Source organism: Vulpes vulpes, chromosome 7, assembly GCF_048418805.1.
Source record: "Vulpes vulpes isolate BD-2025 chromosome 7, VulVul3, whole genome shotgun sequence".
Classification (NCBI taxonomy): domain Eukaryota; kingdom Metazoa; phylum Chordata; class Mammalia; order Carnivora; family Canidae; genus Vulpes; species Vulpes vulpes.
In genome coordinates this window covers 96,255,942-96,278,540 of record NC_132786.1, presented here as the reverse complement: position 1 = coordinate 96,278,540, position 22,599 = coordinate 96,255,942, and the positions used below count along the sequence as shown (strand labels likewise).

Below are 22,599 nucleotides of genomic sequence, written 5' to 3'. Positions count from 1 at the left end.
TAAGCAAAACATTATGTAGCCAAGAACATGCAAATGTTGACGGTGGAAAAAAAATATAATTAAGGGCTTGTTTTGTAGAAGGGGAGGAAGAGAATGGGAACTCCAGAGGAACAGATGACGAGAAGCCAGAGAGGAGGAAATAGTGACTGCACAGAAGGAACTCACTGGCAAGCATGGGACACTACCCCCTAACCCTTGGGGTCCAGCCAAAAGATAATTCTCCTTCCCCCTTGACAGAAAAAGTTTTCTTTTTTTTTTTTTTAGAAAAAGTTTTCTTTCTGCTGATGAGAACAGGAGAAGCCAAAATGCCACAAGTTGTTTAGTGTCTCGTAACTGGCTTTCAAAACCAATTGAGGCCATTCCCGGGATGGCTCTACAACGTCCTTGAATGCTGCCCCGGTGGAGAAGCAGACTTTGATGGTTTGAAAATGATGAATGTGAGGCATTGGAAAATGAAAGTTAGTAAACAGGTAAAAATCTAGGCTATGCTAAGAATTCATGCAGAGGATTCGGTTTTGAATCGGAGAGACAACATAAAAAAACCTGTGTTTGTACAAAGCCTTTCGTTTCAGTTCTGTTTTCCCAAGAGATTTGCCAAGGAAGAGGAAAGTAAGAGAAGGAAGACAGGATGTCATGGCCGAAGATACTTCAACAGTGAGCAATCATGCATCAGATCAAGATAATCCTGTGCAGCTTGGGAATCTTACAAAGTTGTGATGGCATGCGAGGATTAATCATTCTTTTGTAGGTTGAAAAGAAGCTCGCACCTGATAAAATGTCCATCCAGAGGAATACAAAATTCCCAAACAAGAAAATGGCAAGAACACTGATTAAAGTTTGGGGAAACAGGACATTTTACTCCCAAGTTCCTTTTTTATCTGAAACATTATATGTACTTTGTATTTCACTTGAGGACAGTCTAGCAAAAAATACTAATAAAATCCTAGTGAAAATATGCTATAACTTCCTTGAGTTTCCGTTTGGCAGGTCAAACCTCCCTTGAAGCGGGAACTATATAATTAGGGTCTAAAATTTACACTGTGTTGGTGAATCACAAGCGTGACACTACAGAGTTAGTCATGCTGGCCCTTATACTGACAGAGAAACAGGCTTACTTCTGATGCTCAAATATGCCTGTAAGTTACCTAACCATATTTCTTTCTCTGGAAACCTCCGTAACTGGTTAATATAACATTTTCCCTACTGTTAATTAAGTGATAAAAACAAAATCTACATCCTTTTTTGTTTTGTTTTACATCCTTTTTTGAATGTCACTTAAGTATAGTAAATGAAGAAGAACAATCATGGGTTTTTCTAACTATTCACATACCTGTATAATTTACATATTTATATTTACATACAAACACATACATTTCAACATTTGAAGGTATACTAGATTAGTTGCTAACACTTATTATAAATCCAAGAGTGACTTAAAACTGCCAAGACAGATGAAAAATCTCAGAGAGAACCCAGGGTATATGCTCACTCTGGATGCCTGCAGTTGTTCATTTTTTTCTCTCCTATTTTCACTAATTTTAATCCAATTTCTCTACAAAATTTATAGGGAGGCTAGTTCTGTTATTAAATATTTCATTTAGCTAAACATAATAATGGCTCAGGGGAGAAATTTCCATTGTTTCAAATTCCCACAAGCCACACTAGAATACATAATTTCTTTGTAGTATCATAAACAAGATGTGTATATTTCATAAAGAAAGAGTCTGAATGGATTTCTAAATGTGTCCTATCATAATGTTTAATTTTGATGTTAAGCAATAGAAAATACATTTTTTTTTTTTACTAGCTTGGCACGGAAGAGCATTATTAGCTTTGCTAGCAAACAGATTTAAACTGAAGACAGAACCTCAGAAGACAGCCTATGAAAATGACCTTGAAATATCCTCACTAGATTTTTTTTTTGCCTCAGCTCTACAAAATTGCCCACCATTTATCTGAAGTCAGATTTATCATAATAGCAAAAGAAAAGCCAAAACATGATAAATCATTAGGAGGCAATTCACCATTGTGAAGTGTAGAAAATGAGGTTGACTCCATTTTTTTTTTTCCAGCCAGCAGTTTGGCACAAAATAGCTCAAGTGCCACTTAAATCCCCAACAGACTTGAGTTCTATAAATCCAGATCAACTAACAAATAATATATATTTCTGGGTAGCTCTCTCAGAGTATTCCAGCACAGCAAGACACAGGCACAATCTTGCCCACCAAATGAATCAAAGACAAACCATCTCAGAATCAGAGAAAACCTTTCCAGTTCAAAACTAAAGACTGACTCTAAGGCCAGTTTACTTGTTGAATCAAGTCTGCTGTTGTGCAATCCTTGGGCCCTCTCTTGGCTTTTAAGCTCAGTTACCGTGAATCAGCGTCGCACGAATAAAGCTGTTCTAAAGCTGTTCGAGCTGGAGATCCAGGTCTGAGATTAACACGTTCCCCCAGTGGGCAGGCAAAGGCGAACCTTTCTGCACCTCACAGTTGGGCATATGTTAGATATTATCACATTACCAGGCTCAACAATACCCTAACTATAATTAGCTTTCTGAACTACATCATTCCTTGCTGATGAAGTCCTTTTGAAATTATCCATATCATTTTTTTCCCCATGACAGCTTTAAACAATGAGATAATGAAAGCGCGTTGACTGTAATGCCTTGTATTGATACCAGCATCTGGATTTCAACCGGGAAATGTAGTGGGGACACAGTTTCTAAGACCAAGATGAGGAATTAGCAGAGGGAGATGGTTCAGGCCATGTGCATTAGCTTATAGGGATGAGACAGGAATAAAAAAAAGGAAAAGGGAAAATCACAAGACATACTGTGCCAAATGACCACCTTTTGGCTACTTCACAGTTTTTTAATGTTCATTTTTTAGTAGGAATGTGAATTCCCAGCAAGCAGCACTTAAGAGTTAAATGTAGCCTCCACTGCTATCCAGTGACTCTGGTGAACTCCTCTACACCAAATGACTGATTGCATTGAGACTTCCTTACCTTTTGCCAGGTTAGACTTGCTACTTATGCAGACATAGTATTTACGCAAGAGAGCATAAGCTGCAGGGGCTACCTCAACGCTGGAAATGCCAAAGTCATATAATATGGGTTATCGATTCAACAATTTAGCACTTGCTGTCCATTATATGCGGTTATGCTTCATAATCAGCAATGAGGCCTACAGAGGGATATCCAATCATCATTCATCTTTCTATATGATACTTTCTTAAATGTTTCAGTTATTGTCCTCAGTGTTAGTCAACATAATAATTTCATATTATGTTTCCCTTTAAAAAAAGTTTCCTTATTAAGTTATGGCTCAACTATTTTTTTCTAAGCCCAAAAGGACTTCTATATAATTATGCAAAACTTATGAAAAATGCAAACTATTCTTTACACAGAGAGGATGGTAAGATGAACATAACAGAAAAAGAAACCACTCATACAAATAGAAATGTTACCGGTCACCAAACGGGGCCTCTTACTACTTTTCCCACAATAAAAGACACTTGAAAATATCCTGAGTTTTAAAGATATTTAGGTAGTCAATTTAATTTGACTTCTTAAGTCCTTAAGAGTAAAAACTCATCAATATCTCCTTCCTGAATTTACTTTTCTCCTAAGCTTTACCATCTTTGTTCTCAACATTTTCTTAAGAGCAACAGAGATAGCAAAACTCAGATACAAATGCTGAGATCAAAAATGAGTAGATTAAAAAAAAAAAAAGAGTAGATTTTATTATCTATTATCTTCATAGCTTCATAGGAGAATGAGGAAACCTGACCAGATAGAATCATCCTCCTTTAGTAGATAGACACCAAGTTCAGACTGGTTAAATGACCTGTCCAAAATCAAACACAAATAACTGGCTGTTCAGAGGCTTGAACACAGAATTTCAGATTCTACATCCAGAGCTCAAAAGAAGATAAGTAGGGAGGTTCAGTTGAAACAAGGATAATTCTAATCCTTCTCCAATCTCATAACTTGGTCAGAACTTAACTCACTCTCAAAAAGCCCCATACACACGCAAATACACAGCACAACCTACCCCTTTTCCGAGTTTTGAACCGCTGGCCTGTTAGCACTGGCTTCTGATGCTTATTCATAAAATTTCTAAAAAAAAAAAAAAAACAACAAAGAAAATAAAGATTATGTATTTCAAATAAGCAGTTCACATAAAAATTGTATGGATAATAAGCATACATTCAACCTCAGCTATCCTGAATACACTTTTTAAAAGCAAGGTGTGATTGTTAACTGTTGAACTAGCCAAACTTTTAAAATTGAATAACATCTAGTGTTGACAAGAGTCAGGGAAAGCAACCACAGACATAAAATTTGGCATAGGGAATAAACTCCATGCTGTACTTGGGGGAAAGCATTTGGCAAATGTAAATATTTACATGTGCATAACCTGAGTTCAGCAATTCTTTTACAAGAAATTTACTATTTCACCCACACAGATATGCGTATTTATGCCCATATGCACTCGTGTGTAAAGGGATTTAGTTGCAGGATTGTTGAATAAAAATGTGCAAAGCTAAATGCCCATAAACAGTGGTTTGGTTAAATAAGTTGTAAGAAGCCATTAAATGGAAAGTTATGAAGCTTTACAGAGGAATGAGTTAGGGTCTAAATGCAATGCTACATTTCTTGCCCTGGTTGCCTCTCTGATCATGTTTCAGACGTCTGTGTCTCTCCTACCACTCACTGTGCTCCAGCCATCCTGCTGTCTTCTTCAGTGTGCCAGACAAGGCTGCCTCTCCTCTGGGCCTTCCCCAGCCATTCCCATGGCTCACTATCTGCCCTCATTTGAGTGCTTCCTTTTTCAGAGGTCTTCCCTGGTCCTCTACTACTGGTGCCCCTTGTCAAACACTCTCTTTCTTTCTCTCCTTATCTAGCTTTATTTATCTTCACAGCCCTTAGTAGCATTTCACTGTGCTACTGCCATTCACTATGAGCTGTTTGCCTATGGTCCATTTCTCCCACTAGAGTGTAACCTCCATCTGAGCAGGGACTTTGTAGGTTTTACTCAAAACAGTATGTTTGGCACCTAAAACAACACCAAGTGAAGAGTTCGCATTTGGCAAATAATTGTCAAATAAGCTGTTGCACAGACATAGAAAGATGTTCAAGGCATACTGTCAATGGAAAAAAGCAAGCTGAATAAAAGTGTGGAGTGTAATTTTTTGGTTAAAGAGGGAATATACATAATATTTGCTTTTCTCTACAAGGAAAATTCAAGGATGACTAACTTATCTTCAAAAAAAGTTTAAAACAAACAAACAAAAACCCTGCCCCATAAAACCTCTTACAAATTAAGAAGAACCTTGTGATATTAATATTATAATTTGAAAATATATCCAGATTGCCAAAATTATGAAGACCACGGAATTAAGAAAATGTCAAGCAAATTATTTAATTGCCTTTCAAAGTTCTTTTTAAATTGCGATTTGAAAATGTCTAGATTTTTTAATTAAGTCACTATTAAACAATCAAGAAAATGTACTGTGTTTAAGCAAACTAATTATGTCTCAAAGTTTAATTTTTTTTTTTTTTATTTATGATAGTCACAGAGAGAGAGAGAGAGAGAGAGAGAGGCAGAGACACAGGCAGAGGGAGAAACAGGCTCCATGCACCGGGAGCCCGATGTGGGATTCGATCCCGGGTCTCCAGGATCGCGCCCTGGGCCAAAGGCAGGCGCCAAACCGCTGCGCCACCCAGGGATCCCCTGTCTCAAAGTTTAAAAAGATCCTTAAGAACATGTAAAAATTATTCAATTTATATGCCAAAACTTTTCTACACCATGAAAGAAAATCTATCCTCATACAGAAAGTAATCTGTTTATCACTTGAACTTTAATCATAATTTTAAAAGTGAAATTGTTTAAAAAATAAAGTAACAAGCACAAAAAGTAATTTCTTTTATGGTTTAAGGAAAGAAGTTTTATTAATCCTATAGTGAACTTAATATATCATGCTATGAGATATAAAGATGCTGACTAAGCCCAAATCCATGCCCTCAATGTGCACAGGGTCTGGCAGAGACAAAATCCACAAACATTTACAATAGAATAGCATTACAGATCTAGAACAAAGAGTAGAGAAAGTGATCCTCTGGGGGCGGGGGGGGGGGGGGGGGCACAGCGGGGGTGGGGTGGTGTAGCAGCTACATACTGAAATAGTTATAAATGCAATAAATGTCATCAATGAAATCTCATTTTATTTGCTGGAAGTTGGAAATGCAGCTGCATTATTTACATTCACTACAATACACTGCAATACACAGAAATTTCCTTTTGGCATTTTTAGTAGATTCATTTTAGATTAGCAAACATTTCATTGGGGTACTTATAATGAATGTGTGTGTTTCTTGTTTCTATACCTCCCAAACACTACAAATATCATAAAATATTTTCTTGGGCTAGCAAAGAAAAAAATATCTGTTAAAGAGTTTAGATCTCATACTGCGATATAACAACGAAAATATACTCCAAGTAGCCTGAAGCTTTTCTAGCAAGTGAACATGCTGCAAAGTTACTGTTTGCTAAAGATGTCTCTACTTTGGAACAAAAAAAAAAAAAAAAAAAAAAAAAAAAATTTTTAGAACTGCGAGCCTTTTCTAAAAGTTTTATTTACAGTCCAGAATATAAACTCACAGAATTCTCTAACTCTACCTTGGCATTTTGTTGCTGTTTTTCTGATGAAGAATTACCACAAAACAGCCTATGACAGAATTACTCTATTTCAAAAAACTTTAGCTCCATTTACACTTTCTTCAGTTCTAAATACAAGTTTGTTCTTCATGGTTTAGTTTTGTGACCTTATTTCTCACAGCCTCCTATACTGCATGTGGAAAACAAAATAATAACGTGTAAACAAAAAAGCATACAAAGATTTTGACGTGTACAGCAGTAAAATTTAAAACAAACACAAACAGAAACTCACCTACTGGTACTGAAAGATTAAATGAAGATATTCTGTTCACCAAAAGTCTGTATTGCTCAGCTGTTACTATTTAGAGCAGAAGCTTGGCTTGTCTCTAAATTTAGCAGTTCGTGCTACATTATAATCTGCTTCAGTGAGGGTCAGGCTTTATAAGGCACTCACTGAAGCCCTGGTGGAAGAGAAGCAGGGGCACTCTGAATAAGAAACTGTGTTAGCTTAAACCTGGGAAAGTAACAAAGAATAACAAAGACAGTTCTATGAGGCCAAAAGCTTATTTTTATTAAGTCACATTATAATTTACAACTTGAAAGCAACCAACTAAAAATACATATACACATATGTATATATGCACTATTTTATTCATTTATTATTTATTTATTAATAAGGATTTTATTTATTCATGAGAGGCACAGAGAGAGAGAGAGAGAGAGAGAAAGAGAGAGAGAGAGCAGAGACACAGGCAGAGGGAGAAGCAGGCTCCATGCAGGGAGCCCAACATGGGACTCGATACCGGGTCTCCAGGATTAGGCCCTGAGCTGAAGGCGGCGCTGAACTGCTGAGCCACCCGGGCTGGCCTTACCTATATGCACTTTTAAAATCAGAGTTTAACAGAATCCTCAGAGGCAAAATTTATCTGGCGTACAACATATGTGTATATATACACACACATTCAAAAACTATAAGCCAAACATAGAAACAAAAGTTCATGTCCTCCTCCCCAAATGGAAAAGCTCCATTTGGGGGGGGGGACATGGTTTAAAATAGTATTACAAGAAAACTGTATGTAAAATGGTTAAAAGACGAATGGATTTAAATATTTCATGTTACCTAAGAGACTAAATTTCTTGGATATTCCACAAAAGATGATACAATATTAAAAAGATTCAATCCATCAAAAATTCAAAATTAAGTACCTTATTAAATAAGCATTTTTTGAATAAACTCCTAAATTGAAAGGCCCAATTGAAAGATTTTTTTAAGTTTAACATATTAGAAAATAAATTTTCACCCATCTCCCCTCTGTTAATATCCTAACTGCCCTGGGGCCTTTGTAGATTCTATCCCTTACTCTCAAATGACTCTGGGCCCATGTGCGACAATGGACCAGCAGCTCAAATGGATTGGCCTCTTTGGCAACTGTGTACTAATTCTGCTGGTTGCCCAGCACACTTTGAGTAGATTGACACACTGTGTGCTGCCTTGCCTGGTATTTTTTTCTTTAATTCCCTTCATTTTGGAAAGAATCTGATCTACCAGAGAAGGACTAACTTTCTTGTTTCTAGAAGGGGATGACTGTTCTTTGGGTCTGGATCATCTTTGAACTATGATAATCTGCCTTATATCATATGTTATACTGCTAATATATACATATAACTATGTGATTCAAAGAACTTCAACATTATGAATATGATATGCTACATAAAGTGAGGTAGCAATCTTCTATAAGGGAGAAAAGAGAATAGTTTAGGTCCTGTGAGCCACATGGTGTGGCTCTGCTGTTAGAGCCTGGAAGCAGCCATAGACAACATGTAAACCAGTTATTCCAATAAAACTTTATTTACAAAGTGGTGGATCAGACTGGGCTCTCAGGTTGTGGTCTGCCATACCTGCTTTCTAAAGCAGTGTATCCAACAGAATTGTCTGTGATGGTGGAAATGTTCTGTATCTGTATTGTCTAAAATGGAAGTTACTAGATGCATATAGTCATTGAGCCCTTGAAATGTGGCTAGTGTATCTGAGGAATTTAAATTTATTTAATTTTCACTAATTAAAATGAAAATAGCCAATATGACTAGTGGTTATGTTGGTCAATGCAGTTTTTAAGAATTCATTATGGGCCAACACACTTCAATTGGATAGCAGAGGTGAAAGTATATATCCAAAGATTAGAAAGATTTTCATCAATTAAAAAAAAAAATTAAGTAGTTCTGAGGAACATTTTGCCCAAATTTCAAAACCAGGTGGCTATCGTGAGAAAGAAAAAAATAACAAACTTCAAAGTCTCTGTGTGTAGTAAATAACCATGGGAGGAGGAGGAGGAGGAGGAGGAAGAAGAAGAAGAAGACGACGACGACGACGACATCTTTCGATTCTAAGATAATAAAAGTTATAGGGCAACAATATCATCTCCAAAATATAAGGTGTTCCACAAAGATAGTAATACTAGCACACAAAACTAGTAATATAACTGAGCCACTTCACTGCAACACTCTCAGGAAGTATTTTGTGTTTAGGAACATAAAACCACCTTTTATTCTATATTCCAAATGAGCAAAATTATGTAGCTTTTAATAAAAGGAACTAAAAATTGCCCATAGTTATAAACTATTCTCTTTTCCATTAACGCTAAAACACTAAGAACATACATCAAATCCTTCACAGAAACAAAGTTGTAATGTCCAGGAGTCATTTGGGTTGATAACAATGATCTCAAGAGAAGCAAAAAATAATTAAGTTGTACTCAGAAAGTGTAAATTATAATATTCTAAAGCAATAGACCAGATAAATGCTTACAATAACACTGCACTTTGTTGCCTAGAATAACATTATCTTGTATAATGTACTTATCATGATTCTGTACCAAACAGCCTCTCTATAATCAAAATCACCTAGCCTCTACAAAATGCTTCTTTGTATCTCCAAGCAAATTCTATGTGGGTTTTAGTTCTTACGATAATTGGAAAAAAATAACAACAATGAAATTTAAAATAGTAGCCTACCTATAAAAGAAAAATGTTTCTAAATAAAATCAGATATTCTCTTTTTTAGTACAAAAATACTGTTATATTCATATCCCCTTTACTCTCTTATCCTTTTTTTTTTTAAGATTTTATTTATTTATTCATGAGAGACACACAGAGAGAGGCAGAGACACAGGCAGAGGGAGAAGCAGGCTCCAAGCAGGGAGCCCGATGTGGGTGGGACTTGATCCCGGGAATCCAGGATCACGTCCTGGGCCAAAGGCAGGTGCCAAACCACTGAGCCACCCAGGAATCCCTCTCTTATCCTTTTTTTAAAAAAAAGAAAAAGATTTTATTTACTCATGAGACACAGAGAGAGAGAGAGGCGCAGAGAGATAGGCAGAGAGAGCTCTCTGTGAAGAGCTTGATATGGGATTGGATCCCAGGACCCCCAAGATCACAACCTGAGTGAGCCAAAGGTAGATGCTCAACCACTGAGCCACACCCAGGTATCCCTTTATTCTCTTATCCTTAATGGTATAAAAGAAGAAAAATAATCTTTCTTAAAGAGCATCACACTTAATAATAGTTCACTCCTCAAAAATTTACAACTATGTATTTCCAGAGGGACATTAATGGTGGAAACTAGACTGTGCTAAGCAACCACCTTACAAGGAAAGAATGGCCAATGCCCAAAGGAATCATGTTGTGAAAAAAAGAGTACTAAGAGCTGTTTATCTAAATCTTTTAAGATATAAAGGGATCATGGTCAAATTTTCATTATCACATTTCACAATTTGACACCTTAAATTTATTAGTATACCTACCTTATTTCTGAATGCTGATATTTTGCTTTCCTTTTAGCAAAAACAGAAATATTCTAAAAATTACATTTGAAGCATAACATATAACCTTTTCACTGAAATAAATTAAGATAATGTGTAAGAGCTCATTTATTTTTTTCTAATGAAGTTAATTTAGAATACTTTCAAGAATTGGAAATAAAGTCCTAAAATACTTTCATCCTATCAATCCATGCCCTCTGCTAACTTTGACTTTTAAAAAGTATCCTGGGGGCATGCAAATTCCCTTTTCTGGGCTTCCACTTGCCCTAGATGCAATCTCTCCTAGGTCCTTCCCTTCTCTTAATAACTGACCAGGCATCTCCATTCGGCTTTACAGATGGGCTAATCTTGCTGATGTGATTCTTAAGTCTCTCAAATCCTGTTACAGTGGAAACAGGCAAACACACACACCAGACATTGCAGCACACTTTGGCTTTTAGAAAACCCACCCCTCTAATAAAATGTTTCAAAGTATTTTAACAGCAAAATGCCCTCAAGCCTCTGTTCTTGGTAAGTGAAGACACTTGGAACTTTTGTCTACCAGACAACAGCATTGTGATGACTGTATACCTACAAGATTTCAAACCATAAATTCTGAGAGCTTAGAGGAAATAGTGGTATAAAACCAAGAAATGCCCAAAAATTGGGCAGTTGTGGTTTAAATATGTATTAATTTGTATTTTGGGGTGCTTATGTATTAAGCATTGTTCTAGGGCAGGGGTCTCATCCTGGGGTAATTCTATCCCCTCAAGGAACAGGTGGCAATGTGTGTAGACATTTATTTTGTCATGCTGGGGATGTAGGGATGCTACTGATGTCTCCTAGGTAGATGCTATGGATGCTGTTAAGTAATGGACAATGCACAGGAGAGTTCGCCAAAACAAAGGGTTCTCCGGTCCAAAATTTTAATTATGCCAAGGTTAAAAAATCCTACACTAAAAAGGAAAAATACTATTTGCAAAACCAGAGATTTGTTCACACTATTTAAAAACTATCCACATGTATCGAAACATACCAGAGCAACAACCAGGCGGATATTTCCTCGAATCACTTATTTGTTTGCCAAACTGACGTTAATTTTAGAGAAAACACATTTATCACTGAGTAGCTTGTCATAGCTAAAATCAAAAGTGCAATTAGTATACAAAATAAATTATTCCCGCAGTCTTTAATACTAATAGCTGTTTTTCCACATTGATAATTTTATATCCTTTGATGATCAGGGGAAAGATGGAGTGTAAATAACAATATGGGATTGAAGAGGGAGGCAGAAAAGGAGGAGGCCGAGCAAATAAATGTTTCCTACTTTTGGGTATCACAGTAGAGAGAATAGAAAGACAATGAAGATTGAAAACTGAAATTGTTTAATTTTTCAAACTTGGAGAAAACGATATGTTAGGTAAAAACAGCAAGAATACCCTGAAAAACAGTCAAACAAAAAACAAACAAAACAAAAACAACGCAACAAATTCTCTCTCTATATATATATACACGTATTTATAATGTGATCTAAGCTACATAAAACACACCAGCACTCAATAGTGGTCAACATGAGCACTAAGTTCAAAGGGCATTTTATTCTTGTTACATTAATTGTCTATATTTTCTATAATATAAGGATATATATTTTTTTAATTTAAAAAGTTATATATGTTTAAACAGAAACTCTTTAACCTCTTTTGAAATTTAAACCAATCCCTAAAGGGTCACAAGTAATAATATTAACTGTGCATAAAAAGAAATATGACACAAGATCCAAGTATCATTTCCTACTAAAAGAAATAAAGATCTTTTGGATAAATGGCTGATTCCAAGGCTAGAGATGTCTTATATCAAAAAACAGTGAATTGCTTTTAACAAAAAAAGATAAAAACAGATCAAACTACATAGAAATCATCCTGAGGATAACTGAGATAATGTGGCCATCGAAATAATGGAAAACAGCCTGGACAATAATTCAGTGAATAAAGGAAGAATCTATATGTCTATACTCATGTATTTTATTTTTTTAAAGATTTTATTTATTTATTCATGATATATATATAGAGAGAGAGAGATAGAGAGAGAGAGAGAGAGAGAGGCAGAGACACAGGCAGAGGGAGAAGCAGGTTCCATGCAGGGAGCCTGACGTGGGACTCGATCCCAGGACTCTAGGATCATGCCCTGGGCCAAAGGCAGGCACTGAACCGCTGAGCCACCCAGGGATCCTGTATACTCATTTATTTCAGAGAAAGAAAAATATATCAGGGCACAAGGGAAAGGAGGGTAAATGGGCAGAAATGAAAGTTTCTTTTCAGTAGAATGCCAACTGATACAGACAGAAGGAAACACGGAGTAGGAAATCATCATTTTGCAATCATTGTACCAAAAATGGATCCTTGCTAGAATCATCCATGTATACTAAAAATGTGTGCAGGCATGCTTGATGATCAACAGGATATTCAAAGAGCCTCCAGTATCTTTGCATAAATTACAGAAAGAAAAATGGTAACTCCACAGTGGAGAAACAAGGTAACACCTTAACCAAGAGACAACAGACATCACGTGGCTCTGGATGTTTGCAGTTAGAACAGAGTATTATTTATGTTGCATTCCAAACAAAAATGAATGAATGATCTGAATCTAATGATGAGAAAACAAATGCATATCTATGGACATTCTTCAAAACAACTGTGTTCTTAAAAAATGTCAGTGTCTTAAAAAAACAAAAACAAAATAAAAATCGAACTGTAGCAAATAAAAGGAGAATGAAAAGGACATTACTAAATGCAGCATACAATCCTTGAGTGTATGTGCTGTGAGGTAATCATACATGTTACATATATACAATTTTAGTATTTTTATGACATTACTAGGGCAATTGATGAAATAGACTATGGTGATAAGTATGATATCTATGTTAAATTCACAGGATTTTATTATTGCACTGTGGCTCTTTAAGAGAAGTATCAAAAGTATGTTCTAATAATAGGGGGCAAAGGGTATGCAACCCACTCTCAAATGGTTCAGAAATAAAGTGAACATATACATACAGAACCAAGGAGCAAAGGCAAACATCCATTGGAAGTCCTATGTACTTTCCTGAATGAGGATGGGCAAGGAGAACAATTCAGGGGGCTGAAAAAGCCAGGAACTTAAATAACATGAGGATTTTCTATTTTCTGGGACTGCTTAGAAATAAAGCTTGCCATAACGAGACTTACTATATCTCCCCAGATACTTCAGAATATGGTCAGCTGTGAAGTAAGAATTAACCCTGTTGTACTGATTGCACAGTTTAGCAAAAAAAAAAAAAAAAAAAAAAAGAAGAAGAAGATGCCTATAATATACTACTCTGGTTAGCATATTTCCTTGTATTTGACTATCTGAAGATACAAGAAAACACTCCCCTCAAATATCCTTACTGTAACATCAGAATGGGGATTCTTTATACTGTTGTATACATAGACTACACAAAATCCTTGGCATAAGCAAGCCATGACCTGTTTAACCATGTCCTGAACTACATGTATTATTCCTGCTATGGAAATCATCTTCTATACTACAGTCTTGACTGAGGAGAGATTGAGAATTATATAAAATGAAACAGAGTATTATTAAAGATTACCATCATAGAAAGAATAAATGCAACAGTGAAAAAAAAAAGTGTGTATGTATGAATGTATGCAAATTAAGAGGTGAGGTTTTTAAAAGTAAGAAGTTCTAACTTTTACTGATTCAAAACAAATACCTAAAGGCAAAGTTACAGTTCCTGAACGGAAAAGGCTTTTAAAATTTTTAAATAAAACAGTCCATTTTTGTTTCTGTATATATATAAAAAATACTTATCAAAGCAAAAAACATGCAAGTACAAAATGTTATACAATAACTGATTTAAAAAGATTACATCCCAAAATTTACCTGTCAAATTATTTCCCTCCTTCAATATAGGATAACTATTCATTAAACTAATTATGCTGCCACTAATCAAAATTTCTTTTAATTAATATTTAAAAAATTTCCTCCTTTGTATAATGTTCAAAGGTAATGAATATATTTTTTCTAAAAAAAAATTATTTATGTATTTACTTGAGAGAGAAAGAGAGAATTCCAAGTGTATGCCGTGCTGAGCATTGGGACTTGGGGCTGGATCTCATGATCATGAGATCACAACCTGAGCCAAAGCCAAGAGCCAGACAGACACTCAACCAACTGAGGCACCCTGGGGCCCCTGAATACACTTTTCAAAAAAGTAATTTAAAACATTTATTGAGGGAGCCTGGGTGGTTCAGTGGTTGAGCATCTGCCTTTGGCTCAGGTTGTAATCCCAGGGTCCTTCCTGGGGTTGAATCTTGCATTGGGCTGCCCACAGGGAGTCTGCTTCTCCCTCTGTATGTCCCTCATGAATAAATAAAATCTTTAAAAAAATAAAACATTTATTGATGAGGTGTCTGCCTAGCTCAGTTTGTAGAACATGTGATTCTTGATCTCAGGGTTGCAAATCAAGTCATAGATTAGGCGTAGAGATTATCTAAAATAAATAAATAAATTTAACACATTTTTGATCAACTGAATTATCAACAGGGTAAATGTAAAATCTCACAAGGTGATGATCTAGAAGGGCAAAATCTACCAAGATATGCCTTTTATTTTACCCATTATTTATCTCATTAATATATGGTCATATATTTTATAGATTATAATGCATGCCATTTGATTACTTGAATAAGGTATAAAAATACCTTTTTTTAAATTAAAGATTTTATTTATTCATGAGAGACACACACAGAGAGGTAGAGACATAGGCAAGGGGAGCAGCAGGCTCCCTGCAGGGAGCCCAACATGGGACTTGATCCCGGGGCTCCAGGATCAGGCCCTGGGCTGATGGCGGCACTAAACCCGAGCCACCTGGGCTGCCCCTATTGGTCTCTTTTAATCTGTAAAGTATTACTAATACACTGATGGCAAAAAAAACCCTACTACAGTATAAAAGGGCAGAACAGTAAAAAAATAAAGAACACTTTCCAACTTTCACTCATGATATATGTCCATAAAGTGGAATCCCACTCATAGAAACAGTTAACAAATAATTTGACATTTTCTTATGTATCCTTTCAGAAAATGTCTATGCATTTATGTCAACAAATACACACACATGGTTGTATAGGAAATACATTGAGGGGTGCCTGGGTGGCAAGTTGGTTGAGTGGCTGACTCTTGATTTTCATTCATGTTGTTATCTTGGGTCTGGAGATAGAGCCTGGCGCCAGATGCATGAGACTTCTTTAGACTTTCTTTCCCTCTCCTCTGCCCTTCCCCCACCCCTCAAATAAATAATCTTAAAAAAAAAGAAAGAAAGAAAGAAAGAAAATGGGTGGAAGATTTACAATGGGAACTCAAGATATGCCAGACCATGTGCTATCAAATGATCCATAAACTCATCAGTTGTACCAAATGTACTACTCTGGAAGGGGATGATAATAATGGCAAAGACTATGTATGTGTAGAGCAGAAGGTATATAGTAATTTCTGCACCTTCCTCTTGATTTTGCTATGAAGCTAAAACTGCTCTAAGAAAGTAGTCTTTAAGGGATGCCTGGGTGGCTCAGCATTTGAGCACCTGCCTTTGGCCCAGGGTGTGATCCTGGAGTCCTGGGATCGAATTCCACATCTGGCTCCCTGTGTGGAGCCTGTTTCTCTCTCTGCCTAGGTCTCTGTGCCTCTCTGTGTGTGTACCTCTCATGGATAAATAAAACCTTTAAAAAAAAAAAGTAAAAGTAGTCTTAAAAAAAAAAAAAAGGAGAGAATCAGCAGGGAGTGATGCCAAATGCCAGAGAGCAACTCAGTTTATTGAAGCTGATTTTCTGTCAGATGAAAAACTGATAAGAGTGTGTATGACTACTAGTTCAAGTGGGAAGTTAGAAATTTTAACTATGGCAAAGGGGATTGAAGTATATTCCATTCTTCTCAGCATTTTAATAAAGGGGAGGAAAACAGAATCTTTTAGAAAAAAAGCAAACAAACAAACCACCCTGACTAGTAACCAATGGGAGAATTTTGCTTTGGAGCGTTCACTTAAAAAACATGATACTGGACCTTCAGGAAACTCAAAAGTGGTGGTGGGCAGGCATCCAAATATCCGCATTTATGAGTTCTCTCAACCAAGCCACTCCTGCCACCAATCCTCCCAGGGGGGGACCTGCCCAAGCCTGTTTAGCAGATGAAGCCTTATTTGAAGGGTTGCACAACAAAAACACTTACTATACATGAGTATTTCACAATGCGCAGAGCATGAACTGTATAGAAATGCCAAAGGCAAGCCTAGGACTTAATGACACACAGCACACTGATGATATGGGACTGCCTTCCCTGACATAATTTTATAGCAGTGGACTACACAAACTCAAAATTGAAAATACAAAAAAAAAGCCCCCCAAAACCCAAAAGGAAACAAACAAACAAAACAAACCAGCAATGACCTATAGAGTCTCTCAAGTACATTTTTTAAAGGCTCAAACATAACAACAGGAATTCAACAGGGGCCAATCAGACAAGTTGCATGGTGCTTACTTTCTAGCAGGTGGAGATTGTACTCAAGCACTGCACAAAGCCTGGCAAGTATGAGTTCACAAGAAGTAATGGTTTTCAAGATGTTAAAGTGATCACACAATCCATTGGAGCTGCAGTTGTGTTTATGAGGGTTTTAATAATTAAATACATGTTTTTTATGTTTTAACTTATAATTGATATCCATGAAGCATGCAACACCTTGAAAACCAAGGACTTAAAACCAGATCTTCATCTAACAATCCAATAAGGCTCTGGGGTACCATACCATTTGCCTGAGGTCACGCATTCCATCCTAACATTGGTGATAAAGCAGAGAGAAAAGCAAAAAAAAAAAAAAAAAAAAATTCCTGTGTATCAGGAGCTTACATACAAGGAACGGTCAGGGCCAGAATCTGATCAACCCAGACACCACTTAAGTGTACTTTCCTAAAAGTCAACCAAAATTGTTGCCGTGTCTTGGGCAATTATTTCTATGATACTCAAAGGCAGCCTTTTTCATTATTTGCCTCATAGATTTTATGGTTTAGAATTAGATAGAGTAAAGCATAAATATTAATTTTCAAGTCTAGTTCAGCACTTGGATAAACTGAATTGACATTCGTCATCTCCTAAATGCCAAACAGTTTTCCACGGAGTTCTATTAAGGAAAAAGAAAAAAATTATCCTTAGTGAGAGGATTTAACAAAAGCCCTGCCTCTGAGGGACATGTAAACAATAGGAGATTTATGGCACCATGGTTTCTAGTACTATAGAAGCTGATTATCATATTGTTTCCTGTAGAGGCTCACCTCTACCAAAACAGTCTTCCCACTCCTGAATAATAACACCACATCCCTTCCCCTAGCCAGCGGTTTCCTCTGTCCCAGCAATGTGGGGCTCTCCTTGTTTATAATAATCCAGTTCTATTACCTTATATACTGAGGAAAACACACATCTTTTATTTTTTTCCCCCTTAGAAATGATCACATGGGACTTCATCAAGATAAAAAGCTTCTGCACAGCCTAGGAAACAATCAACAAAAGTAAAAGACAACCTACTGAATGGGAGGAGAAATTTGCAAATGACATTGTCAGATAAAGGGCTAGTATCTAAAATCTATAAGGAACTTATCAAAACTCAACATACAAAAAAGGAAAAAATCCAGCCAGGACATGTACAGAAGATACGGACAGACATTTCTCCAAAGAAGACATATACATGGCCAACACACAAGAAAAGATGGTCAACATCACTCAGCAACAGGGAAATACAAATCAAAATCACAATAAGATACCAACTCACAGGAGTCAGAATGGCTAAGATTAACAACTCAGGAAATAACAGATGTCAGGGAAGATGTGGAGAAAGGGGAACCCTCTTACATTGTTGGTGGAAATGCAAACTGGGGCAGCCACTCTGGAAAAACAGTATGGAGGTTCCTCAAAAAGTTAAAAATAGAACTACCCTACCATCTAGCAATTGCACTACTTGGTATTTATCCAAAGGATACAAAAATAGTGATTTGAATGGGTACATGTGGAAAGAGCCCAAATGTCCATTAACAGATGAAGGTATAAAGAAGATGTGGTATATATATTTATATATATATATAAAAAACTTATAATTGATATATATATATGCACACACACAATGGAATACTACTCAGCCATCAAAAAGAATGAAACCTTGCCATTTGCAGTGACAGGGATGAAACTAGAGAGTATTGTGCTACGCAAAGTCAGTCAGAGAAAGACAAATACCATGTGATCTCACTCATTTGTGGAAGTTAAGACAACAGATGAACTTAGGGAAAGGGAAGGAAAAATAAATAAGATAAAAAACAGAGAGGGAGGCAAACTATTAGATAGTCTTAACTATAGGGAACAAAATGAGGATTGCCAGAAGGGAGGAGGGTGGGTACAGGGGTAACTGGATGAGGAGCATTAAGGAGGGCACTTGTTGGAATAAGCACTGGGTGTTGCATGTAACTGATGAAATCACTAAATTCTACTCCTAAAGCTAATAATACACTATATGTTAACTAACTTGAATTTAAAGAAAATCTAAAAAAAAAAAAAAGAAGAAGAAGAAGAAAAAAAAAGAAATCACAAACCCAGGAAGCTGTTGTAGTTAAGTTTGAAAAGCAGTAAGGTCCTCTGCATGAATGTATAAGAACAGGATAATAGTAGAATATTCTAAAACTGCTCACCCCACAGTGGCTTATGATATATTCCCTGCAGTGTTTAAGGATTGGTATTCCTTCTTATTACTCACCTCTGCCCAGTAGTTTTCTTGTGATTTATTTAGAAGTCCTCAAATATAATAGCACATCTAACAACTACATTTCTCTATCTGTCTGTCTATCCATCCATCCATCCATCTAATTTATTTATGAGAAAGAGGGAGGGAGAGAGAGAATGCACATGTAAATGGGAGGAGGTGCAAAGGGTCAGAATCCTCAAGCTGACTTCTGGCTGAGCCTGGAGCTGTAGGTGGGGCTTGATCCCACAACCCATGAGATCACGTCCTGAGCTAAAACCAAAAGTCCCACGCTCAGCTGACTGAGCCACCCAGGTGACTAAAACAACTGTTTTTTGAAAGTCATCTAACATAAAAATAACTTGAAATATGAATAGACTAAATATAATTCTACACCTTTCACAGATGTAAGTTACTGTTTTCCTACTAAAATGTTATTTGCACAATTAAGAGAACTAAAGGTAGCCCCAAACGACTCACTCTTTCAGATCCCCATGTATTTATTTGAGATAGAATGTGTGTGCATGAATGGGGGTGGGCAGAGAGAGAGAGGGACAAGTGGGCTACCAGCTTAGTGTGGGGCTGGATCCTAGGACCCTGAGATCGGGACCTGAGCCCAAGTCAGATGCCTAACTGACTGAGCCACCCAGGTGCCCTAAGACACTATCTTTACTATTAATGTGGGCCATTATGCTTTCTTAAATGTTATCATTACATTATTTTTTGTTTCTTTTGACATAAAAAAGATACACCTGATATTAAAAAATCAAGAAAGAATAACAAAAGCACTGTCTCTTTTGCATTTGCCAAAAGAATAGCTCATTCAGTGAGTTACTTAAACCTTTATTTTTGAAGTAGATAGTTTACAAATATGACCCTCAGAACACTTTTTTGGCACTCTTTGGTCAATGCATGCCAAATTCAGAATAAGCCCAATCATTCCATTTTGCATTTAAGTATCCAAAAAACATTTTCTAAAGAGACCCACAGCATCAATATCAACATTAGAGTGCGCTAAGAATGAAAAGTATTCTTGTGTATATTCTGCTAATATTAGTACAATTTTCTATTAAAAACCCAGAAATTATTCTAAATCATCAAATATTTTATTCCCTCATAGATTCCATGGGAAAATGCTGCAGAAACTCCTTAATGACAACCACAATCCTGCATTAAAGTGATTCACATTAGTCTGATTATTAAATCCCTGTCATATCTCTCAGGTTTAACTGTTTCAGCAAGGCCTTATTCCATTGAGTAAAAGTGTAAAAAAAAAAAAAAAAAATCAAAATCAAAATCAGAATAGTCCAAACGGAAAAAAAAGTCAAATTGAGACAGTAAAAAGTCCTAAAATTCCTTTAAGGTATAGATTTTTAAAATTCCATGGATCAGATATTCATATAATTTATCTAAAAAGTAAGCTTATTTTCTAGCTGTTTATTCTAGTCGTTTTGGATAACTTCAAATCATTGTGTAATCAAGGGCAAAAAATTCTAATAGGTATATGATTTTCTTTTCCATTGTATTCTCATGCCTAGTATCAACTTTCTGCTATCACCAATGCTGAACGCGGTGGTTTGTAATTTTGATTTAGTCTTAACATGTGACATCACGTTTTATAAAGTACTTGAGAGTAAGAACATCATCAATGTATGCTTTAAAACATAATCTACTACTTTTATGATCTTAAAAAGTTGACATTGAGAAAAACATGTCTTTGAGTGAAATTGTTGCTTGTTCCTGTATGGATGACCCTAATATTTTTATGTTATATTTTTTAAAAATTGGTTTTCCAGGGGGTTGTTCTCCCTGGAATGCTGTCCATTTTCTGGCTTGCCAAATTCACCAGTCCTTTCTAGACTTCCTTCAAAATCTCACTTTCTCCAGGAATTAGCCCTCCCACTGAGCTCCACTCCTTCTGGAATTCACACTCCTGTTTGTACTGCTCTGGCTGGGGATAGGAGAAGGCTGTGGGGAGGAGAGATCATTTGAGCTGAGAAGGATTTGAATAAATTGGATACAGAAATGGGTGGAGGTGGGCATTCCAGGATCAGGAAGCCAGTGGGTGGGTAGAGGAGTAAAAACATTGCTCCAATTAGAACTGAAAGGCAGGCAGGTATCAGAGAAGCCACTTGAACAAGCAAAGGGTTCTCAAAGGTTATCTAACCTATGGGCTGATATAAGCAGGACAAAGCTTTAGGATGATTACTTCATTCAGTTCCTATTGGTTCAGGGGTTGGCCTATCTCCTGAAAGATATCATACCATCCTCCTGGAGGAAAAAATGTCTTATTCTTTGGGACTCATTGGTCATAACAGATGAACACCAAGATTTTTCCTAATAACATATCAATTCTGAGATATAATATTAGAATTGTATCTTTTGTGACTGTCTCCTTAAAAATAATTTTTATGTTGGGGTGCCTGAGTGCCTCAGTCGGTTAGCATCTATCTGGACTCAGGTCATGATCTCACGGGCCTGAGATCAAGCCATGCATCATCATTGTCTGGCTCCCTGCTCAGGGGGAAGTCTGCTTCTCCCTTTCCCTCTCCCTGTGCACCTCCCTACTGCTTGTACTAGGTCTCTCTGTCTCTTTCAAATAAATAAATAAATAAATAAATAAATAAATAAATAAATAAATAAATAAAAAATCTTAAAAAATTAATCTCTATTTCCCAAATCTAGGAAGATAGGCATATAGCAAATACTAATGCCAATACAATTTTACATTGAAATGTTTTATCAACTGCTCTAATTGTGTTTTTCCCAACTGTAAATAGACAAAATTGGCCCCAAAAAGAACAACTTGTTTTACCTAACATTTTACAGTACAGGATTATCCTCAAGGATCCTCAAAGTCACTCTGTAAGTTTGGTGAGCATCTCTATGGTGTATATATATGAAGAAACCGAAAGCAAGGGAGATTGCTTTGGAAAATGTATCTCATCCCAGAAGCTAGAGCCATAGTTTTCTCCCTCCAATTCCCAGAGCTCTGGTTGTGCTTGGCTGTCTCCCAGAGACCATCCATAATCATTTCCTACCAGATCAGAAGAGGCCACTTAGTGGGCCTGCTTTACTCCACGATCAATAGACCAGGAAGAAATTCTACTCAGAGGGTGATCAATGTAGTTTAAAGAGCTGCTTTGTCTTCTAGGCTTAACACAATCCCACAATAGACAATCAAATGACAAGAGACAAAACCATCAATTTTCTAGCCTAATATTGGGAAGGGGAGTACTAACTTTTTCCTTCTGATACAGAAATAGCTTTCTATTTTTAATTATTGGAACAGTTCTGTTACACTCAGATAAGAGGCACCAACATAGTTT

The 22,599-nt window shown here is 36.4% G+C and overlaps 1 protein-coding gene across 4 annotated transcripts in view; it reads right to left on the bottom strand.

The window, feature by feature from the left end:
* Nucleotides 1–22,599, bottom strand: part of BZW2 (basic leucine zipper and W2 domains 2) — a 65,939-nt gene that overhangs the window by 37,910 nt on the left and 5,430 nt on the right. For 2 of the 4 annotated variants that reach the window (XM_072764453.1, XM_072764454.1), the window contains exon 2: nucleotides 4,058–4,122. The exons of 1 other annotated variant lie outside the window; for it this stretch is intronic. In XM_072764453.1, the coding sequence (XP_072620554.1) occupies nucleotides 4,058–4,115 (58 nt within the window). In that variant the 5' untranslated portion in view covers nucleotides 4,116–4,122. Of the gene's footprint in view, nucleotides 1–4,057; nucleotides 4,123–6,956; nucleotides 7,121–22,599 lie in introns of those variants that run through there. One more of the 4 variants, XM_072764455.1, reaches the window with a different exon arrangement.